General features: G+C 45.2%; 1 protein-coding gene across 1 annotated transcript; it reads right to left on the bottom strand.

The window, feature by feature from the left end:
* Positions 1-2,853: 2,853 nt before the first annotated feature.
* Positions 2,854-19,830, bottom strand: PPP2R1A (protein phosphatase 2 scaffold subunit Aalpha). The gene is made up of 15 exons (XM_033158202.1): positions 19,704-19,830; positions 15,290-15,380; positions 14,754-14,854; positions 13,294-13,526; positions 13,013-13,160; positions 12,774-12,929; positions 12,320-12,434; positions 11,370-11,440; positions 10,813-10,947; positions 9,387-9,560; positions 8,967-9,027; positions 6,917-7,071; positions 5,664-5,806; positions 5,365-5,456; positions 2,854-4,064 (listed from the first exon to the last, which is right to left on the bottom strand). Exons 1-15 carry the CDS (start codon positions 19,779-19,781, stop codon positions 4,048-4,050), a joined length of 1,770 nt encoding a protein of 589 aa, XP_033014093.1. The 5' UTR covers positions 19,782-19,830; the 3' UTR covers positions 2,854-4,047.
* Positions 19,831-20,273: the final 443 nt, after the last annotated feature.

The raw sequence follows: 20,273 nt of genomic DNA, 5'->3' as shown, positions 1-20,273 counted from the left end.
TTTTTTTAAAAAAAATTAAAATTAGTTTTCCAATATACCCCCAACAATAGCCAAATTATAACAATAAGAATTCCCAAATTAAACCATTATCAAAGTGCCAATCAACGATCAATTAATACATTTTAGTTAAAGTGGCTCCCCGCATGGTTTGGGTGTCACTGTGTTCCATAATCTTCATTAATGTCAGTTACATTTTAGTTATAATAATCCCTTAGTTAGCAGCTACATAATTATTTCCATTCGTGGTGTTACAATATATAAATTTATAAAGCTTCAAATGAGGAACTCAAACTATAATCTTTATTCTGCCCTCCATGTGAAAACTTATTATATCCATGGAGATTCCTTCTGTCTGTATATGCTGCTGTCTCTTTCACTTCCCAGCTGTTGTTTTCTCCCATCCCGGCTTGGGGCGGAACTGAATCTCGAAGTTTCTCAGAGGTCTTTTATCTCTCCGTCCCTTGCTTCAATGTTTCAGAACAGGCGGCAGTCTGCTAGAACCTTTCTGCCTCACTAGTAAAACATGTCACAGATCTTCACCATTTCCCTCTCAGCCTGGGAAAAGGTGGGCATTTTTCGACCGTGCTGAAGATTTAATCCTTTCCAATTCTCAGAATCTGTGCAGCATTCTTATCACAGCCCCCAAATTATTTTCCTTCCAGCAAGAGATTTATGGCCCAATTAAACTTTATCTTATATTAGATTACATTCCATCAGTAGCACAAATTTCCCCTTGTCTGTTGTTTTTAAATGGAGGGAAACTACTCTTGCCGTTCCAATACTGTCATACTTGAACTTCCCCTCCCCCTTTCATTTCAGATCACAGTTTCCATTTTCGCTTGTTAGTATCAGTATTACTCCAACATCCTTTCACTTGTAAATCTTTTTAGCTTATATTCCGGAGAGGGTTGCTGAATCCTATATAAAAGAAACTTGGGCTTCCCTCTCCCCAACTGGCTCTCACTCCTAAGAAAATCTTCTCTCATTTCAAACCTTTGATCCATGTAGCTGGTATATTCCACAGTAAAGATAAAGGTACCTCTGACCGTTAGGTCCAGTCACGGATGACTCTGGGGTTGCAGCACTCATCTCACTTTATTGGCTGAGGGAGCTGGCATACAACTTCCAGGTCATGTGGCCAGCATGACTAAGCCGCTTCTGGCGAACCAGAGCAGTGCACGGAAATGCAGTTTACCTTCCTGCCGGAGTGGTACCTATTTATCTACTTGCACTTTGACGTGCTTTTGAACTGCTACGTTGGCAGGAGCAGGGACCGAGCAACAGGAGCTCACCCCGTTGCAGGGATTCAAACTGCCAACCTTCTAATCGGCAAGCCTTGGGCTCTGTAGTTTAGACCACAGCGCCATATTACACAGTATGTTGCTGCAATCCTTTTCCATCATGCACCAGTACTTTAAAGCCAATTTAACATCCAATTAAACAGAGAACTTCTGCTTCTTAATGGTGGCGTGGGAGGGTTTTCACCAGGTGAGGTGTTTTTACACTCGGCGCCTCCCTGCCTCCCACATCTCATGCCGGAGCGAGAGCCAGGTACTTAGACAAACTGCAAGTGAAGCCCATTCTCCCCAGCCCTGGAGGGAATTTGCAAGGGTGATTTACCCTGTCATCCTTGTTTTTCGTTCACCAATCCCCTGCTGTCCTGAGGGCTGCCTCAATTATGGTAGGCAGCACCAGAAGCCCCAATTCACTATTTTTCTAACCCCCAACCACAACTTTCCCCATCCTGCCGAGATCTGGAAAGAGGCCTGCAATTCTTAGAAATGAGGTCCTCAAAAAATGCTGCAGTACCAGTTGTTCACTGGATACCATTGTTGAGCTCCTCTCCAGCAACAGGAACTGTCAACTGTAGTTCAGTGATGGGATAATGAAAGGGGCATTAAAAACAATTAAGACATCTAGAGAAGACGACACACAAAGTGGCGATATCTGAGTTTATGTAGTTGGCAAATGCCAAGAGGAAACCTGAGGCTCTCCAGATAACAGAAGCTTGTTATATAGGGAAGAGGGATTTGTTCTCTAGTGCAGATAAGTATTTGCTTAGGGTTCACAACCTGTGAGCCTTGGGTCCTGATTCTGCAGGATTTCTCTTGCACAAAGCCCAACTGAAATGTACAAAAGTATATACAAATACAAAGCTATAACCTAGAGGCGATAGGCTTCCTGCAACTACTTCTCGTTAAAGCAGCAGCCGGGAATCTGTTTCTTCTGGAAAGCCTTGTTCTGTTGTGGGCACCCTGCTGGGGGCTGCATGCTAGGAGCGTGTGGATGTGACTTTTTGCCCAGCAGGCTACATTCCAGCCATGCAAAGGCCAGAAATTGCTACCTCTCTCCTGCCCTCCCACCCCCAGCCTTTCTCCATCTGGGTGAGCAAGAGGCATGATCACAGTTCAAGCACACATTCCATACAGGCGAAAGCTCTCTAGGAGGATACAGAGCAGGGCTAACTGGGGTGTGGGTGTGTGAAGCATCTTGAGGGATGGATAGAGAAGCCTGGAAGGCTGGATTCAGGCCCATGTTTCCCCCACTCCTATCTTTAACAATTTTACTATGTTCCCATCACCCCAGCCCAAAGTGAATGAGATGCCAAATAACGATCGAGCATTTTATTAATTGTGTGTGTGGGGGGGGGGGACAAGTGTACACCAAAAAAAAAAAAATCCAACAGTTTTAAAATTACATGCCACTAACAGAGGGTGTTTGTGTGTCTTTGTGTTAAGGGGTGTGTGGTTAGAAAACACACTTACATACTTGTTCAGTGCAAGAACCAGAGGCAGCAGCTGGGAACTAAAAAAGAGGGGGGGGGGGAAATCAGGACATAATCTGGGCAGACTAAGAGGGGAGGGGAAGAGGAAGTTGGTGGTGGTTTCGGTTTTCATGAGACGCTGGAGATTCCAATTGGCTAATATGCCACAATGTATAGTCCAAACATTGCAGGAGACAGCAACCTGATTGCCCCTCCTGCTCCTGCCGACTGATGTCTTCATAAACATCCCTTTACCCCTCCAAATTTAGGAAGGGCCAAGCTTGAAAAGCCTGCCTGAGATAGCAGGTGTGTGTGTGTCAAATTTTTTAGCCTAGAAGCAGTCTCCCAAATGCTGAGGACGCAAGGCAACAATTCCTGCTGGGTTTATACCCTCCACCACCCCAAAGTATTTTTTTCTGCAAGGAGCTGCTGCTCCCAACATGCTACCCACAGGAGCTCCTTCCAGCACAGAAGACAGGGTACGAGGGAGACCTGAACTGAGAAAGAATAGTAGTGGGTTTGGTGAGAAATTAAAACAATAGGGATTTAAGCACCCCTTCCCCCCACCTCTCTGGGGCTGGAGGGGAGAGGCCTCTGCATTCAACTTAGAGCATAGAAATTTGCTAACAAAGGAACCCCCTGAGAATTAGTTAGTTTTGTAACTGATGCTCTCACTGATTAAGTGGTGTTAGAGACACTGAATGGAGGAACCCTGGGACTTTTAAAATCGCTGGGATGGGGGAGTGGCAGGGGCGATCTGGTGGCCCACTGAGCAAAGTTCATCAAGAGGAAAGCCAAATCAATACCTCATGCACAGCTACATACAGTACTGTGGGGAAGTTCTCATGCAAACCGTAGCCAAAAGGTTACAGAAGCCCCAAGCAGACTTTGCCTTCCCAGAGTGTTCACATTGATCATGCCAAGTGTAGGTTTGAAGGAGCTGCTCTGCCTCTCTCTCATGAGCTTGCACCAGGAGGCAGAACTGGAGGGGGGGGGAGAGGCTGCCATTTGCTGCCACCTGGTGGCACAACAAAACTAAATATTGAACCTGGCTAAGATGAGAAAGGGAGGAAGTATCACAGCTGCCCAGGAAGCTTTCAGAACATGGAGCTAAGAGGGAGGTGGACTCCAGAGTCAGCCACTGACCAATATCACCATATGCATCCACTTGGGGTGGGGGCTGGGGCTGGTCATAGACATGCAGGGAAATGGGGAAGGGGAGAGAAAGATCGGTCCTATTGGGGCCCAAGTGGAAGAGACAACAGCGTCGGGGCTCCTAGGGCTCAAACTAGTGCCAACACTGTGAAAAGAGAGAAAGAAAATGAGTTAAATTCCAAGGGTTACTTGCAGAAAGCCGCATACAAATTCCTCTACCGCCAGATTTCCATATGGCTGGGTTTCTTTCTTGCATGAACAATCCCATATGCAATTATGAACATCTATTATGAGGGATCATTGAGTCCAGAGACAAGTGACTATACAGCCAGAAGAAGCAAGAGGGCTGCTGCTCCACACTCTTGTCCTTGTTGGTTGACGGCTGTGACAGGAGCCCACAGCTTGTAGGTATTAATGAGTCATCAGAAGCCATTCAGCCATAATCTCCGTGTCACCTCAACCACCAATCTCTCCCCCGTGGAGTCAGTCCACCCACTTAGACAATAGTCACTGATCCAGGAGGAATCAAATGGTGTACATGCATTGTGCAAACTAACCTGACAAATATGCAGCCCCAGGGTTACAAAAAGGGCAAATCAAACTATGTGAGGGTGAGGATTGAAGGAAGATGTGAGAGCTACTGCCAAAACAAAGGAAGGTTACAATGCTTGGGCCTTTTTTGTTTAGAAAGCAAATCTATGGAATTATGCACGGTGAAGAAAATAGAAAGTGCAGCATTTCTCTACCTCTCCAAGGACTATCCACTGAAGCTGGGAGAGTCAGAGCAAACAATAGGAAATACTTTACACTGCACATAGTGGAATTCATGACCATATGACACCAAGGCTATCAAGAGGCAGTAGTCATAAGGGCTATATAGTATCTCCACGATCAGTGGCTCCAGGCTACTGGGAGGCAGCCACATGCCCCAGGTCCTGCTTGTGAGCTTCCTACAGGCATGCAGTTCACCACTGTGGGGACCAGGAGGATGGACTAGATAGGCATTTAGTCTCATCCAGGAGGGCTCCTCTTCCACAGCACTTGCTTCAAATTCAAGCAAGCTGCAATGTCTGTATGCTTCCTCATCCAAGCTCTCTTTTACGTACACCTCTCTCTCCCACCCCTGCTGATCATGGAGCTGGTAAAGAAAGCCTCCCCTTGCAGCAGCAATTCCTTTTCTTCCTCACTCCTCTTCCCTTTGGCTGGAAGAATTCAAGTATCAGGAGAAACACTTGGGCACTCTTCCAAGAGAGCTTGCACCCATCTCAAATCTGGGACAGGAGCAAGCTCCAAGGCACCTCAGGAATAGAGGTTAAGAGGAGAAGGCCTCAAATGACAAGCACATCCTTCCTAGTTGGAAGCAGGGTGGGAAGCTGGGAAGTGAGTGTTTCGTCTTGACACAAGGTGAGGTTGTTCCTGTTGGGGAAAGGACGTTCCTGACTCACCAGTCAGGGCCTCCTGGGCGAAGTATTTGACATCCACATCGGGGTCCTGTGTTAGTTTCTCCAGCACTGGCTTCACCTCATTCTGAAGGGTGCTGTGGGGATAAGAGTGGCAGAGGGATGAGTAGGAAAAAGTGAGTAGAAGGCAAAGGCAGTAAATCCAAAGGTCTTCAAAGGCCCCAAGTGCTTCTCCCACTTTCCCCCCTTCCCATAAATGCATCCTATCCTCCAACTGGGAGGAGTTTTGGGACTGCTGCCATAAAGGCGTCAGGTGCAATGGTGCCCCCAGTGATCTGTCATACCTGTTGTCCAGGATTGGTCCAATTTTCTGAAGGGACTTGGCCACGTTGAAGCGGACGTTTGCTACGGCGTCGCCTGCCATCCGCAACACAGTGGGAAGCATGTGCTTGGTGGTGATCTCCTGCCCACACACCTCTGACAGCACCTAGCAATGGAAAAGGCACGATGGAACTGGATCATGATCAAGTGGGATCCAGAGGGTACGTAGGAGACTTTGAGCTTCCCTTGGCTGCTAGGTCTGTGCTGTCCCATACTTTGAATGCCATTCTTGCTGATGGAGCTAAAACGATGGATGCCCTAGCCCTCATAAAGCATGGGAGGTTTCGCCACTGGGGGTTTCCACTAAACAAGTAAAGCGCCCCTAAAATTTCTCAACATGTTTCACAGAAAGAGCATAATTAATCTGTCCCATAGGAGTCCTAGAAGAAGCACTCAGTAAAGGAGCAGTTTGAGTACTCTCCTCCTCCTCTCAAAGCATGATGCCCAATATCTAAACCAATCAACAACCCAACGTCTCCTAATGGACTTCCCTGGGCAGCTTATTCCTATGCAAAACAGCTCCGTGAGTACTGGGTGATAAAAAAAGAACTCAGGTGTATCCAATGCTAATCATCTTCAGAATAGACCCATGGAAATTGAATGGAAAGACTAACTTCAGACCATTAATTTCAACAGATCTTAGAGACACAGGCAATCCAACTTGTGTGTTAAGGGGGGGGGGAATCTGGAATCTGAAAGTTTTTACTCTCAAGTTTGAAAAGCAGAAAATCTCATTGGGGTGGGGGAGCTCTTTTGTACCTGGCATAGGTACATCCCTTTCCAATGCCCCCCATCACACTCCTCTTCCTCAGTAGTTTACATGGAAGCTTGTTTTGGGGGGAGCAAATTCAAAGTTCTGCACACAAAATGCCTCAAAAGTTGCAATTAAATATATGCACCACAGTTAATTTTAATTCAGAAAACAGGTACATGAAGTAATCATGCAGAAATGGAAAACTCCACTAAAATACTGGAGAACAAGAAATTTTAGCTGCATCCAAATGGAATTGAAGTTCCTTCTAGGTCTAAATCATTTAACAGAATATGGGATGCGGCAATTATTAGAACAATTAATGACTTATAGGTGACAGAAGAGGAGAAAAGGAGAACATTTTTAATGCAGTATGGCAGCTCTTGCACGGTGGAGAACACATTCTTCCCTTTGCCCTGAGTTCATCCCAACTTCCTCCTCTACCCCACCCTTGCCCCAACTCACGTTGATGCAGAAGAGCGTGGTCATGCGGTGCAAGTAGTTGGGGTCGTTGGACATGGCCAGCACCTTGGGGATGATGGTGGCATGGGCCCAGTCCTTGCCAAACTTCTCTACAAGCTTCTTGAGGTTGCTGGTAGCTGCCTCTCGGATAGCGTAGACTGCAGAGGAGAGCAGAAGAGCAGTGTCAGCACAGGTTAACAGATGAAAACGGTCTGAACTAGTGCTACTGTCCAACTTCTTCAACACATTTGGCAAAGAAGACACACACCTACTCTGAAGTTTGCAAGATTTTCATGCATGTGTGGGTGCTTATTAAGGTCATGCACCAGATCTGGCTAAAGTCCAGAGCCCAAACCAAATTGGTCAATGGGAGGAGTGGAGATCACTCTAGGCCCTTGGCGTCTCCATGTCGAAAGCCCTCTATGCTTTGCATTGCAAAACAACAGAAACCCAGCTCAATTTTTGACCGCAAATGCCGTAAGGACTGAGTTGGGATTGAACTCCTATGCCTTATACACGTCACTTATTTCTTGCCCCATTAAAATTCAAAGAAAGAGATGGAGATTTCAGAGCTCCACTCCAAAGAAGAATAGGCATCTTTCCACTGGCAATTTACATCCACTCTAATGTGGCATTTGTCACTGATGAATCATCCCTTCCATGAAAACATTTGAAATTGGCAGTGAAATTCTGGGCTGGAAATGAGGGAAGATAGGCTTTCACAGATTTCATAAATTGATAGCTCATTTAACAATTTGAACTGGTCACTGGTCACACATTTTATTTGGTGGAGTCGAGAATGAAAGGCACAAGTTCACTTCTGAATCATTCTGGATGCACTGAATGACTGAAGGGTGTTTTAAGGCAGAAGGAAATGGATAAAAATCAGTAGCTTTTGGTTATAAAGCTTTGGGGCCTCATAGTTTTCCAACAGCCCCTAAATGGCCCCAGATATTTAAATTTTAGTTACATTATTCCCCCTCCACACAAAATGACTGAAATAAATTTTAATTAGTGAACATCTGCTAATGAATACACATTTGTCTGGTTCAGACACTGCTAAACCAGGGGTAGTCAATGTGGTAGCACTTGGATGTTCCTGAACTGCGACTCCCATCATCCCTAACCACTGGCCATGCTGCCTAGATGTGATGGGAAAAACTGGTGCTCTTCAGGTGTTGCTGGGACCCCTACATTGGCTACCTGCACTAAACCATTGTTTAGTGTTACAAGAGAAAGGCTCAGAAGGCTTCACGGCCTCGTTTCCCCTCTGGTGTGGCAGCAAAGTGGTTCAGAAGCCTTTTTCTACCACTATATGTTTGCCACAGCCTGCAGTGTCATCTGAACTTGGACAAGCAATGGTTAACCTTAACCATAGTTTCAAAAAAAACCCAACATCATTAATAACCATGGTTTAGTCTGTTATCTGATGTAAAACAAAGAAGAAGCTTCTGAGCTGTGCCACAAGCACGAGGTTTTCTGTGGCTTATATAAACCGTAACACGTGTAAACCAGGCAATTGAGTTAATGTGGCAAACCACCATGGAAACGAGCTATACTGCCTCTCCATAATTGTGAAATAATAACATTGAACTTGAGCTTAACTGCTCCTGTGGTTGAAAAAGAACTCTCCCATTCAATATAAAAAATACAACTTTTATTCCTGCACTAAAAGCTTAGGTGAGTCAATTCTCTCTGCTGGAACAGGAGCTTTCATAATGGATCCCATTAGCTTTGAAATATACTTTCCATGTTAGAGATCACTAGCTGGATATAAAGTGCTTGATATTTTAAAGAAATATAAAGTACCTGGGCCATAATTCAAAAAGCCACTTTAGCATGTGCTCTTGGTCCCCCTTCCTCTCTATAGCCCTTCTTCCTACAAAGAAGGGTGATAAAAATCATCCCTCTAGTTAACACGGAGAGAGTGCACCTCTAATTCTTGTCCAGATGTGGCATTCTACCTTCCTTTATTTGAACAAATGCAAATGTAACCACAGGGAGGAAAAGGGTTAAGGGAGGAAAGGGAAACGTTTCAACTTAAGGGCCTTACCGTGATCCACCAACCACGCCATGCAAAGGGAATTTAGCTTCTCGTCAAAGAATTCCACACCCTACAGAGGGGAAATTGCAGAGAGCTCAGATTAACTTGCAATAATGCCACTTATGGGATTCTCACTGCCAGAAACAAAACACAGAGGAAGTGGTCTCGCTCATATGGCAGGTAGGGAGCAAACCAGTACAAATGTTGTGAAAAGTTCCAGGTTTTTAAGCTGAATGGTTACCGTAATACTCCCCAAGCAAATGGGCAGCAACTAGCAGTTCCCACAAGGCGGAACATATACAAAAGCTTTCACAAAGCCAAACAATGTGCCTGCGTAGGCCCAGCTGACCCAAGAACATTTTGATCACTGTATTCTCCCAGCACGTCAAACCTGTTCACTCATACACAAAAAGCCAAAGATGCACTTACTAGCTGCCCAGCCAACAGGGGCATGTACTCAATGATGGCCAGTCGCACACGCCACTTGGCATCCTCTGCCAACTCCACAATGGCTGGCAGCAGGGACTGGGACAACTGCCGGATGCCAATCACCTCATTCACACAGTCCAGGTTAGAGATTATATTGAGTCTGACTTCCGGGCACTGCAGAAATGTGAACAAAGTGAGATCAGAGGGCAGTTCCACCTCCCAGATGCAATCCCTAAAATCCACCCCCTCTTCAAGAACTAGTACATATGGACGACTGCGAATACTTGTGTATCTTCTTCTACCACATCTAAACTAGGCTTGCAACCTTTTGACTTGGCGAGTTGGATTTATTTTCTTACTACCCTAGCTTCCTTCCATCAAAAATTCCAAGGTGGCATACATGTGGCTCCCAGGCAATCACCTATCTAGGTGCTGACAAGACTCAGACTTGCTTAGCATCAGCAAGGTGGTGACCTCATGCGCCTTCATACCATACTGGGGGCACAGCCTCCCATTTCAGAGAGGGAAGATACCAACCCTAATCTAAATTAGCCATATAAGCCTTTGAACACCAAAGTCAAGGGTAGGGGTGGTACTATGTGAGAACCTGTTGGTCCATTCTGTTCATTATTGAGTTTGTTCACAAATCTTTCCAGTCCCAGCTACCAAGCACTGAACCCGGAACCCTAAACATATAAAGCATGTACAGTGGACGCTCGGGTTGTGAACGTGATCAGTGTGGGAGGCACGTTTACAACCCACAGTGCCGCTTCTGCGGACGCGCATGTCATGCTTCAGCACGAGCGCAACCTGAAAAATACGTAACCCACAACCTGAGGTATGACTGTACTCTATTACTTTTCTATGGCCTCTCTTTAGAGAAATTGGTGATTTACAACTCCAGCTCAGTTCCCAGAATTCCTGGGGGGGGGAACCGCAGAGTTAATTTACATTTGCAGTGTGCAGAAACACCCCAAGGCATCCCTGAGCCTCAGCTAATCTTATGTAACAACTTCCCCAGGATCCAACCTGGTGCCCTTCAGACACTGTTGGATCCTAATTCCATCAGCCCCAGCCAGGAAGGCCAATAGTCAGGGATGATGGGAGCTGCAAGTCAACCATATCTGGAGGACACCAGATTGGGGAACTGTATATTTAGTTTGGCCAAACTGCGGGAGGCAGTGAAAGATAAGCGTGCCTGGCGTGCTCTAGTCCATGGTGTCACGAAGAGTCGGACATGACTGAACGACTGAACAACAACAACATATTTAGCACTTCAGAGGCAAGGGAGTTAAACAGCCATGAAAAAATGCAACTTAAGGAGATCAAGGCAGGGAAATGCTCCTAAGGCCGAACAGTTTGACACAGAACTGTTAACAAGTGGACCAAAGGAACACGATGGGGAGTGGGGGGGGGAACCACTCACCTCATCTTTGAGCTGGGCCAAGAAGAGAGGCAGAAGGTGTTCAATCGTGTTGTCTTTGCCCAAAATGGGAGACAATCCCATGATCACAGACGCCAAAGCTGATTTTACATGTTGATTGGCATCTGACACTAGTTCCTGAATGGCAAAAAGAAGTATTAAAAACAAAAACAAACAAACAGAAATTTACTTGCTTGCTGTAAGGCCAACCAAAAACACTGCACTCTGGGTGGCTGACAAACATAAAATACAAGCAAATGGGACACACTGAACACAAATGTATCTGCAGTACCTCTTCAACCCATCTGCAAAGCATACCCATCTTACTTCCTTATTCTATTACAAGCAACCTTTATACTGTAAATCATCCTGTGATTGTCAGGTGACGGGCAGTATATAAATTTAATAAACACATAGTTAAGTCGCCCCCTGCTTTAACAGTGAGACACTTGCCTCCATGGTTTCTTAAGCGCTTATTTGTACTGTTATTGCAGGCCTGCAAATGCTTCAAAAAAACAAGCTCAAGACTCATTAAGAGATTGTCGTGTCCTGGAACATACCTTAATGCAGGGCAAGATCTGGGTCATAATGACATTTTCACGGCAATCAGCAGACAGGTTTTCACAGAACTCTTAAGAAAAAAACAGTAATCACGTTGTTAGGGCTTTACAACCCAAGTGGTGCAGTGGGAATGCTGTTTATCTGGTTAACAAGGAGCCCATCAGGAAGATATGAGCTCTAAGTTAATCTAGTAGTCCATTAGGCATCATCACTCCACTGTCAGACTTCCTAACACACCATAATGTACAAATTACAGACCTCCTGAAACACATCTTCCTGCAACTGAATTTAGACAGGTCTCTCTTGTTTCTATAAAGAGTGTCATTTGGTTGTTTAAAGGTTAGTTGTTGCGGCATTATAAAACTACGTCACATGCAACCTTTTTTCTGACCTATGTTTGGAGTCTTGTATCTGTACTACAGCCACACCAAATCACAGGAAGCAAGGCTTGTATTTTACTGTATATCAGTTACATTTTAAGCATGTGTCCAGCTACCATAGCTATGGAAATAGGCTTGAAAATTAGTAGGTGGCATTTTTAAATGGCTCCAGCACACAGACCTTGAGTGCTCTGAATGGTACAGCCATTTCACTTTCCCTTTAAACATTTTACCTCTTATAAGCATTCATTTTCTATCACTTACATTGTCCATCTCCCCAGTTTCTTCAAGCTGTCAAATAACAAGTTCAGAATAAAGCCATGTATAGGGAACAAAAGGTATATACAACAACGAAAATCTGATTTGCAATATTTGAGTGCTGAATTTACCTTTACTAGAACAGAAATAGCAGTATCTGTAGCACAAAACATGAACAGCTGTTTACAGGAGTTCAGATAAGTGAGAATATGGATGGGGCAGGAGCACCCCTCAGAGAATCTGGGTTCCCTTTGATTCCAAACAATTGGAAGGCACAAGCTGCTGACACAGGGAGTGTGACTGCAACTGACCTTTGACTTTGTGGGAGGCAGCAGCCCGCACTTCAGCTTCACAGTCTTTCATCAAGTTCTGGAATGCTGGGACCAAGTCGGTTTTTGTGATTTCTGGACCAACAGCTTTCTGGAGCTGTAGGCAAGAAAAGGCAAAATGTATGATGATGATCCCAAATGGATACCTACCAAAAAGAATTGTACTCCAACTGAGAAATACTCTGGAACTGTAGAAAAAGGAGGAAAGGACACTGCTTCTGATCAGAGGAATAAGAGCATGAAGTGAGTTTTTGCAACCTTTTTTTAATAAGTTGAATTGAGAGTGGTTTTTTTTTTAAAAAAAAGCAATAATATGTGTATACACACACACAAAGTTTGAGTTTCAGAGGATTTGATCAAAAGGCTGGGTATAAATCTTTTAAATAAAACGAATACCACACAAGCACTGCGGAGGCATACATGGACTCATACTAACCTCCGTGAACTTGTCAGCCACCATGTAACGGACCCGCCAAGATTTGTCTTCTGCTGCTTGCCGTAGTGTTGGCATCACCAATGATTCCAGGTCCTCCTGGGGCAGGAGCTGTGCAATATTAACACAGGCCTCCACAGCTAACAAACGCACAGAGTCCTGTATGAGAAACGTGAGGTGGGTTACAGGTGATCTAGTCTGGCCCAGCCCTCTCCCAGAAAGCAAGGTGCCATCACACAGACCTGCTCATCAGAGGCCAAGTTAGAGAACATGGGGATGATCTCGCTCTTGACATGTTCCAGCTCCAAGACCTTTGCAAATTCACCCAGTTTAGAGGCTGCTGCTCGCCTGACCATCGGAGTGTCATCTGAGCACAAGTTCCGGAAGTACCTGCAGGAAAGGGATAAGCGACAAGGAACGTTAGCTGGGAAATACAGAGCCATCTGAATTGGTGTCTCTCACCCTTTGACACCAGTGACCCAACAAAGAGGCCCCAGACCTTAATGTAAAGTATCTCACTTACTGTCGGAGCTCAGCTTTGACCGAACTGGAGACTCGAGGGTAACAGACACTGAAGAGGCCACAAGCAGAGGTGCGGGAGGTGAACCAGTCACCTCCTGCCAGGCGCTTCACAAGGGGCACAAAGTGGGCCTCAAGGTCAGATGGAGAGTGTTCATGGGAGATGGCTCGCAGAGACTCCACCGCTTTGTCCCGGACCACTGTCTCCTCAACAGTAGCAAGGCTCTCGAGCGGAGGCTGCAGCACAAAGAGGGAGAATACATTACACATTAAATGCAATGTCTGCAGCTTAGCGTATCAAAGAGTGTTGTAACACCAAATGTGTTACTGCCTGACCTTTTGCGGGTTTCTTATTACAGTAAGTAATAACAGAAATGGAGGGGGGAAATTTGAAGAAAAATGTGATGTTTTGAAAGCTAGATAAATCATCTAATGATGTGGCATCCTGTCTAAGCAACTTCCTCCCAAGGGAATGTAAGACTGGCTCCATCTCAGCTTTCTATTCCACATGGGTTTTTAATGGTTTATAGTACAGTGGTACCTCGGGTTAAGAACTTAATTCGTTCTGGAGGTCCGTTCTTAACCTGAAACTGTTCTTAACTCGAAGCACCACTTTAGCTAATGGGGCCTCCCGCTGCCGCTGCACCACGAGAGTACAATTTCTGTTCTTATCCTGAAGCAAAGTTCTTAACCTGAAGCATTATTTCTGGGTTAGCCGAGTATGTAACCTGAAGCGTATGTAACCTGAGGTACCACTGTATGCGAGTTAATTCCACTTCTCCAGGTTTCAAGGTATGTTCTGCTCCATTCATAATCTAGTTTTCTGATAATCTAACAAGGGTCCCCAAGGCAGTATGTGAGCACACATGAGTGTGCGCGCACACACACACACACAAAACTAAGTTTAGATATTTTGGTTTTGCCTTGGATACCCTCTCTAGGGCCAAAAAACAATTTATAAATATTTTCTGTAATAAATCAGCAAATCCCTCAAGGATGAAAACAGTCTTCTAATAGTTACAGCATGCCCATTACAGTCTTTGGCCCCTGTGCGATTTCTGGAAATACAGAAATTCTGTTTTCATAGAAGTATGAAGAGGAGGAAGAAGATATGGAAAGCAAGGGGTGCATCTGTACTGGTGTGTGAGAGGGATGTCAACCGTGCAAGGAGTCCAAATACAAGGTTACAGCATATGTTGTTTTGGGGCAACGTTGTTGGAAGCGAATTGGAAAGGCATTCCATATCCCATTAAGCTGCACTTTAGAAGCAGGCAAAGGGTGGATGCGCGCTACCATTTTACAACATATACTTTTTACTAGTGGGCAGTATAATTCAGAATCCAAGCTAGGACCACCCTCAAATCCGCTAATGACCAACACTTCCCCCACTAAAGTTTGAAAGGAACAGAGGTGTTATAAAATCTCACATTCTCCCACTCTTCCCCAGTCATTCACTGGGCTTACCAGCAAGCAATGGACATATTCAGGGCCCCCAACCAGAGCTGTGAAGGTTCCCAACTGTTCTGCCAGAGCAAGTAGCACTTCATCCTCATCATAAATAGTGTCTGTGGGGAGAAAAAAAGCAATTAAAACAAATCAAGACTAAAATCTGCATTGTCAAGAGCACACAATCTGGTAGCTAACATGATGTGAGAATTTGAAGATGTGAACTATTGCCCTCTAGTGCAGGAAATAAGTACATTTTGGGCACAAGCAATCCCATCAGCACAATCTTGAACCAACTAAATTCAACAAGGGTGCAGTCCCTTTCTTTTGGCAAGGCTGCATTCATCAGCAAAGCTTTGAAAAGGATTAAAAATTCTGCAAGAGTCTCAAGTGCCGCTGAGCACATATATACTGCAGCCCTGAAAAGGAAATCACTACAGCTTTGGGAAAGGGATTTGGGGTACTGCCCAAGCTGCAATTCAAACTCGCATGCATCACAGCCCCTAGACTCAATTCCTATTCCCTAAAATCAGAGTTCCTGGTCTTTTCATTACCTGTGAGAAAAGGCAAAAGCTCGCTGCGTGTCCTCTCAACTCCCAGGGCTAGTGCAATGGTGGAGAGTTTCTTGATGCTGTTCAGACGAAGCTGCATGGGAAGAAAGAAATCAAAAGAACACATTTTTAAAAGGTGAGCCACTAATTTGCCAGCCTACCCTGATTCTTCATGAGATGTCACTGGTACAATCAACATAGCAATAGCAAGTTTAAGTGGTATGTAGTCAGAAAACATGCATGACGCTCAAGAAAGGTCCATGGGAGGTATGGCTTTTCCCAACTCTGAAATAAGCAGGCTATAACTTGTGGGAGCGAGAAATGGGAGGAAATATTTCAGAGATGTCCCCTGTAACATTCTTGATTACATACAGAACAAGCCCACCTTGCAAATAAATCCACAAAAGGTGATGGGCTAATTATCATTTTCACACTACGATATGCAGTCAGTGTGGCAAATTGAGGGTCCCAAATGGGACACTTCCTGGACAGAGAAAGCCTGGACATAATTAGCTCTGCACTCACTAGATTGCTGTAATGTGCTGCAAGTAGGGTGGCCTTTAAGGAATACTGGACTACAGTCGTACCTCGGGTTACGTACGCTCCGGATCCGCTAACCCGGAAGTACGACCCCACACGCGCACGATTTGCGCATGCGCAGAGCGTTTTTCCGGTCTGTGCATGCACAGAACGAATTGTTCGGGTTACGTACTGTAACCCGGAACGGATTAAGTACGTAACCCAGGGTACCACTGTACCTATGTTTTCCAAAAACATGCCTGCTAGTTTGCCAAGTGGAACCAGCCAACAGAAACATCACTGTTTGTTTTAACGCAACTGCACTAACTTCCAGCCCATTTTTGAAAAAGAAAAAAGTATTAGCAGCTGTCCTGGGAGCAGCAAAACTGTATGAGTGGAACATAAATATTATCTATACAATTCAATAAATAAAACACCCAATTGTTGAGATGGACTGTTTCCTGTTATGAATCACCCAATTAATCATCCACCATCCCTGTCAGAAAAGTGATTTCTGGAAGGCTACTATTGGTGGCAGATCATCATCATGCAGCAACACCAAAGGGAAGATCCATTTTCATTTTTGAGGGGACTGTGAGATAACATCATGAAGCCATCTAGATTCTAAAACAATGAGTTTAGCTAGGCGGGCCCAGTAATAGTTGAGGGCAAAAGGTGTTTTTTTTCTTCTCATTAACACCCCTTTCAGTTTACTTCTTCACTCATTTTGCATGCAGTGCCATTAAACTATTGCTTGTGAATCCCACTATTTCTGGCGCTCCTTCCGGCGTGCAGGTGTGCGCAGCTTCCCATTGGCTGCAAGAGTTTCCTGCAGCCAATGGGAAGCCGGCCAGCGTCGTGCGGGAGCCAACTAACTGAGTGGGTAGCGGGGGTCCATGGGCACGTTAAACAACCTCCATGAGCCCCTTGTGGCCCATGGGCCTTAGGTTGCTGACCCCTGGTGTTCAGTGTTTGACATACCAGTGAAGATGATTAGGTACCTTACACATATCCCCTCTTCCAGTCTCTCCCTCAATGAAAATATCTCTGGCCACCTCGCTAACCTGACCTCTGGTCTGCTGATGCTGTAGTAAAATTCCTCCAATCTATTACTTTAGTATAGTTGATCTCAACTATATTACTGAGGATAGGTAGGGTAGGGGAGCTTGGAGAAAATACTCTCTTCCAGCTGTGCCCCCCTGGGTACTCAGGTTTGGAATCAGAATAGATTGGAGGGCTGGGTGGAGAGAATGATGTGGTCTTCCTCCAGGCTTTTCATCTATTTAAGTGGCAATCTGCTGTGTTTGAACGTTGTGCAGGACAATTAGGACAAACTGGAAATTCTGCTGCTACACTGCCCACCATGCTGTCTAGCGGTTTCGCTGCCTGTATCAACAGATGTGACCTCAGCTTTGTTGCTGAGAGTGCCCAGGATTGTTCTAGATAATCCCAACACCCACCATATCAAGGGCAGCTCTGGACCAGACAGCCAGAGTAGTCCCAACGTGTCACTGACCCAAGCCATTTGGCGGAGGACAGTATCAATTTGCTTTTCTATTATTATTTTTAATATTATTACTGTAGAAAACACACACAGAAAAATTTCACATGTTTAGGCTGGAACACCAGCTATGACCCTACCTGGGCAAATATGGGCTAGCTTTCAAGCCCTGATAATCTACTGCATTCATTCCTGCAATGTGTATCATACGTGGGGGAGCTGCAACTGAAAATGTTTCTGAAGGTGGCAGGTGTATATATTATGCCAGAACTCCATCATATTTTTGGTTTTGTTTGTTATTATATGTATTTTTCTGTTTTTATATTGTAAACCGCGTTGTGATCTTTGGATGAAGGGTAGTATTGAAACTGAATAAAATAAATGATAAAAATCTTCACTGACTTCTGGTCCATTCCTGAGCCCAATTTTAAGTGCTGATTTTGACGCTGACATCTGAAGCAGCATCTCTCCCCATATGTACCTACATGTGCCTTGAGTTGTCATCTGATGCTCTTCTCAAAGGGCTCTTGCCAAATGAGGCAGGGCAGGTGGCCCTGCAGGAAAGGCCTTCTCAGCAGCCTCACCATCACCACCTGTGAAGTGCCTTCCCCAGAGAAGGCATCTATTTTAAGGTATTTCCAGCACTTGGAAAAACTTTTCTTTTCCCCAGGGCTTTTAGTACCTACTGTTACAACTCTGCAAAATTTTAATTCCTCTGTGGTGCATTTAATTTAATGTTGCATAGTTGTGATCCTCTGCTCAGTCTATATTTATATATAGTTCTTAAGCTTTTGTTACTATATTGATAGCAGAAATTATTATAACTTGTTCTTGTTTTTATCTTGCAAGCCCCCTAGAAAATGTCTCTTACAGGGCAACTCACGAATATTCTAAATTAATAAAGATGGAGGGCCTTAATGACACCTATCTCATGCTATATGTACTGTGTGTGTGTGCGTACACACACACACACACACACACACCCATCTGCCATTCTTTTCTATAATACCTTAATGTAATGTAACATGGGAAACTGATTTACACAAAGAGGTGAGTCTTACACTCTAAATTAAAGAACCGGGACAACAGCTTAAAAAGTAAGAACCAACAAAGATAACAAGGGATAAAGGTAAGTAAGGGAAGCCACACAACTTAAGCTTGGCTTACAACCTTCAAAACAAAATTGAAAATTCTTTCTAGTAGCACCTTAGAGACCAACTGAGTTTGTTCCTGGTATGAGCTTTCGTGTGCATGCACACTTCTTCAGATACAACCTTCAAGTAATTAAACACATTTTACATCCAAAACAGAAACCCCTAAGTGACACCCTGAAGCCCTTTTCATCACATCAAACCACAGCTGTATAACAGCACATGTACATATTCTTCCAATGAACCTTTCCATTCCCCCCCCCCTTTACTGTACTGGCTTTCAGACTGTTAACTCCTCAGAGCAGAGACCTTATTCTGTGCTGCTCTACAAACAACAGTTCACAGTGTTGCTGTTTTACATACGAAATACCAAGGAACAGCTATTTTATATGCACCTCGGTTGCTATCTAATTCCATCACTGCAGCCGTTTGGGGCCAAAACACATCTGTTGTATCACCAAACAAAGTATTATGGGTGGTACTGAGGGATGCAGCCATTCCCCATGGGCACCATGCTAGCATTAATCACAGATTCCAAAACTATGCACTTACAACCAGAAGCCCAAGTAGGAGAGAGAGAGAGAGAGAGAGAAGGGAAGCAGTCACGCACCCCACAAACATAGTAAGGCTACCTCAAAGAGGACACCCCTACTGATACCTCCCCGCCCCCAAGACTGGCTCCCCTCCATGACAATAGGCTATGCACCACTTCCTCGTCTATGTCCTTAGCCTAACAACCCCCTAGCAGGAAAAGCCGTGGTATGACGGGCAGGAGACCCCTCCCCGGAGATCAGAAAAAGACGCTTCCTGGATTGGTCAGGAAACACCCGTATAATGAATAGGCGAGGCTCGACCCAATCAGGAGCCTCCTCTCGCCATTCAATCAATATATTTATTAAAGAGAAAACGCGACCCTCCTCGCGGTTGTTTTGATTAACCCCCATACTGGACAAACAGGTTGCCCAGCCAATCATGTGGCTGCTCGCATCACGGACGAAGGGGGAAGTCACTGAATAATACGGACCCTTCCATTAGCCAACACCCTGCTCCTCGCCTTCTCAAATGAAAATCCTTACAGCCAATCCGGTTGAGCTTCTGATCGCTCACACGCGGGGTTCTCGGATGAAAAGCGGCTGATGATTGGCTACTGATTGGCCAAGGCGCGGCTTTTGGGCCTCGGCTGCCCGAATAAACTCCGGTCGCTTTCCCTCACGCCCAGGGAGGCGTCCGTAAAAGCGGGCCGTACCTGAACGTCCTCGTTCCGCAGCTCATCGATCAGCACAGCAATAGGGTAAAGGGAGTCATCTCCGTCGGCGGCCGCCATCTTACCTCCCGGCTTCGGCTCTGAAGGGTGCGCGGGGTTCGCGCAGACGCCTTGCAGGGGCGGCTCAAATGCCATTGGCTGCCTGGGATGTCATTCTCAACTATTCCTGAAGCTAATTGGCTTGTTTCTAGCCCTACCTCTTCTGTACTCCTGTTTGAAATAGCCTTCTATCAGTCCTTCTCTCTCTTGCTGCTCATTGGGTTAGACATTCAGAAATCGACCACTCAGTAAAAAGCATTGGGAACGGGTGCCCGCAATACCCACCTTTTTCTTATAGCCATTGGCTAGATGTACTCTATCCCCACCTCCGTCACCCTATCATGGGTTGAATTTTACATTTGTATTCCCAGTCAATTCAGCTCTGCAGGCTCCCAAAGGAAATGCCCCTCCATCCTTGGCACGCTATTGGATGGAACCGAAATCCCTCCCTCCATGTTTTGGAAGACGATTGGCTGTTCATTTTTGAGCGACAATAAAGAGTATCCAATCGTA

The sequence above is a fragment of the Lacerta agilis genome, chromosome 8 (assembly GCF_009819535.1).
Source record: "Lacerta agilis isolate rLacAgi1 chromosome 8, rLacAgi1.pri, whole genome shotgun sequence".
NCBI classification, from domain to species: Eukaryota; Metazoa; Chordata; class Lepidosauria; order Squamata; family Lacertidae; genus Lacerta; species Lacerta agilis.
The sequence above is the reverse complement of the archived record's forward strand: the minus strand, read 5'-3'. Positions and strand labels throughout refer to the sequence as shown.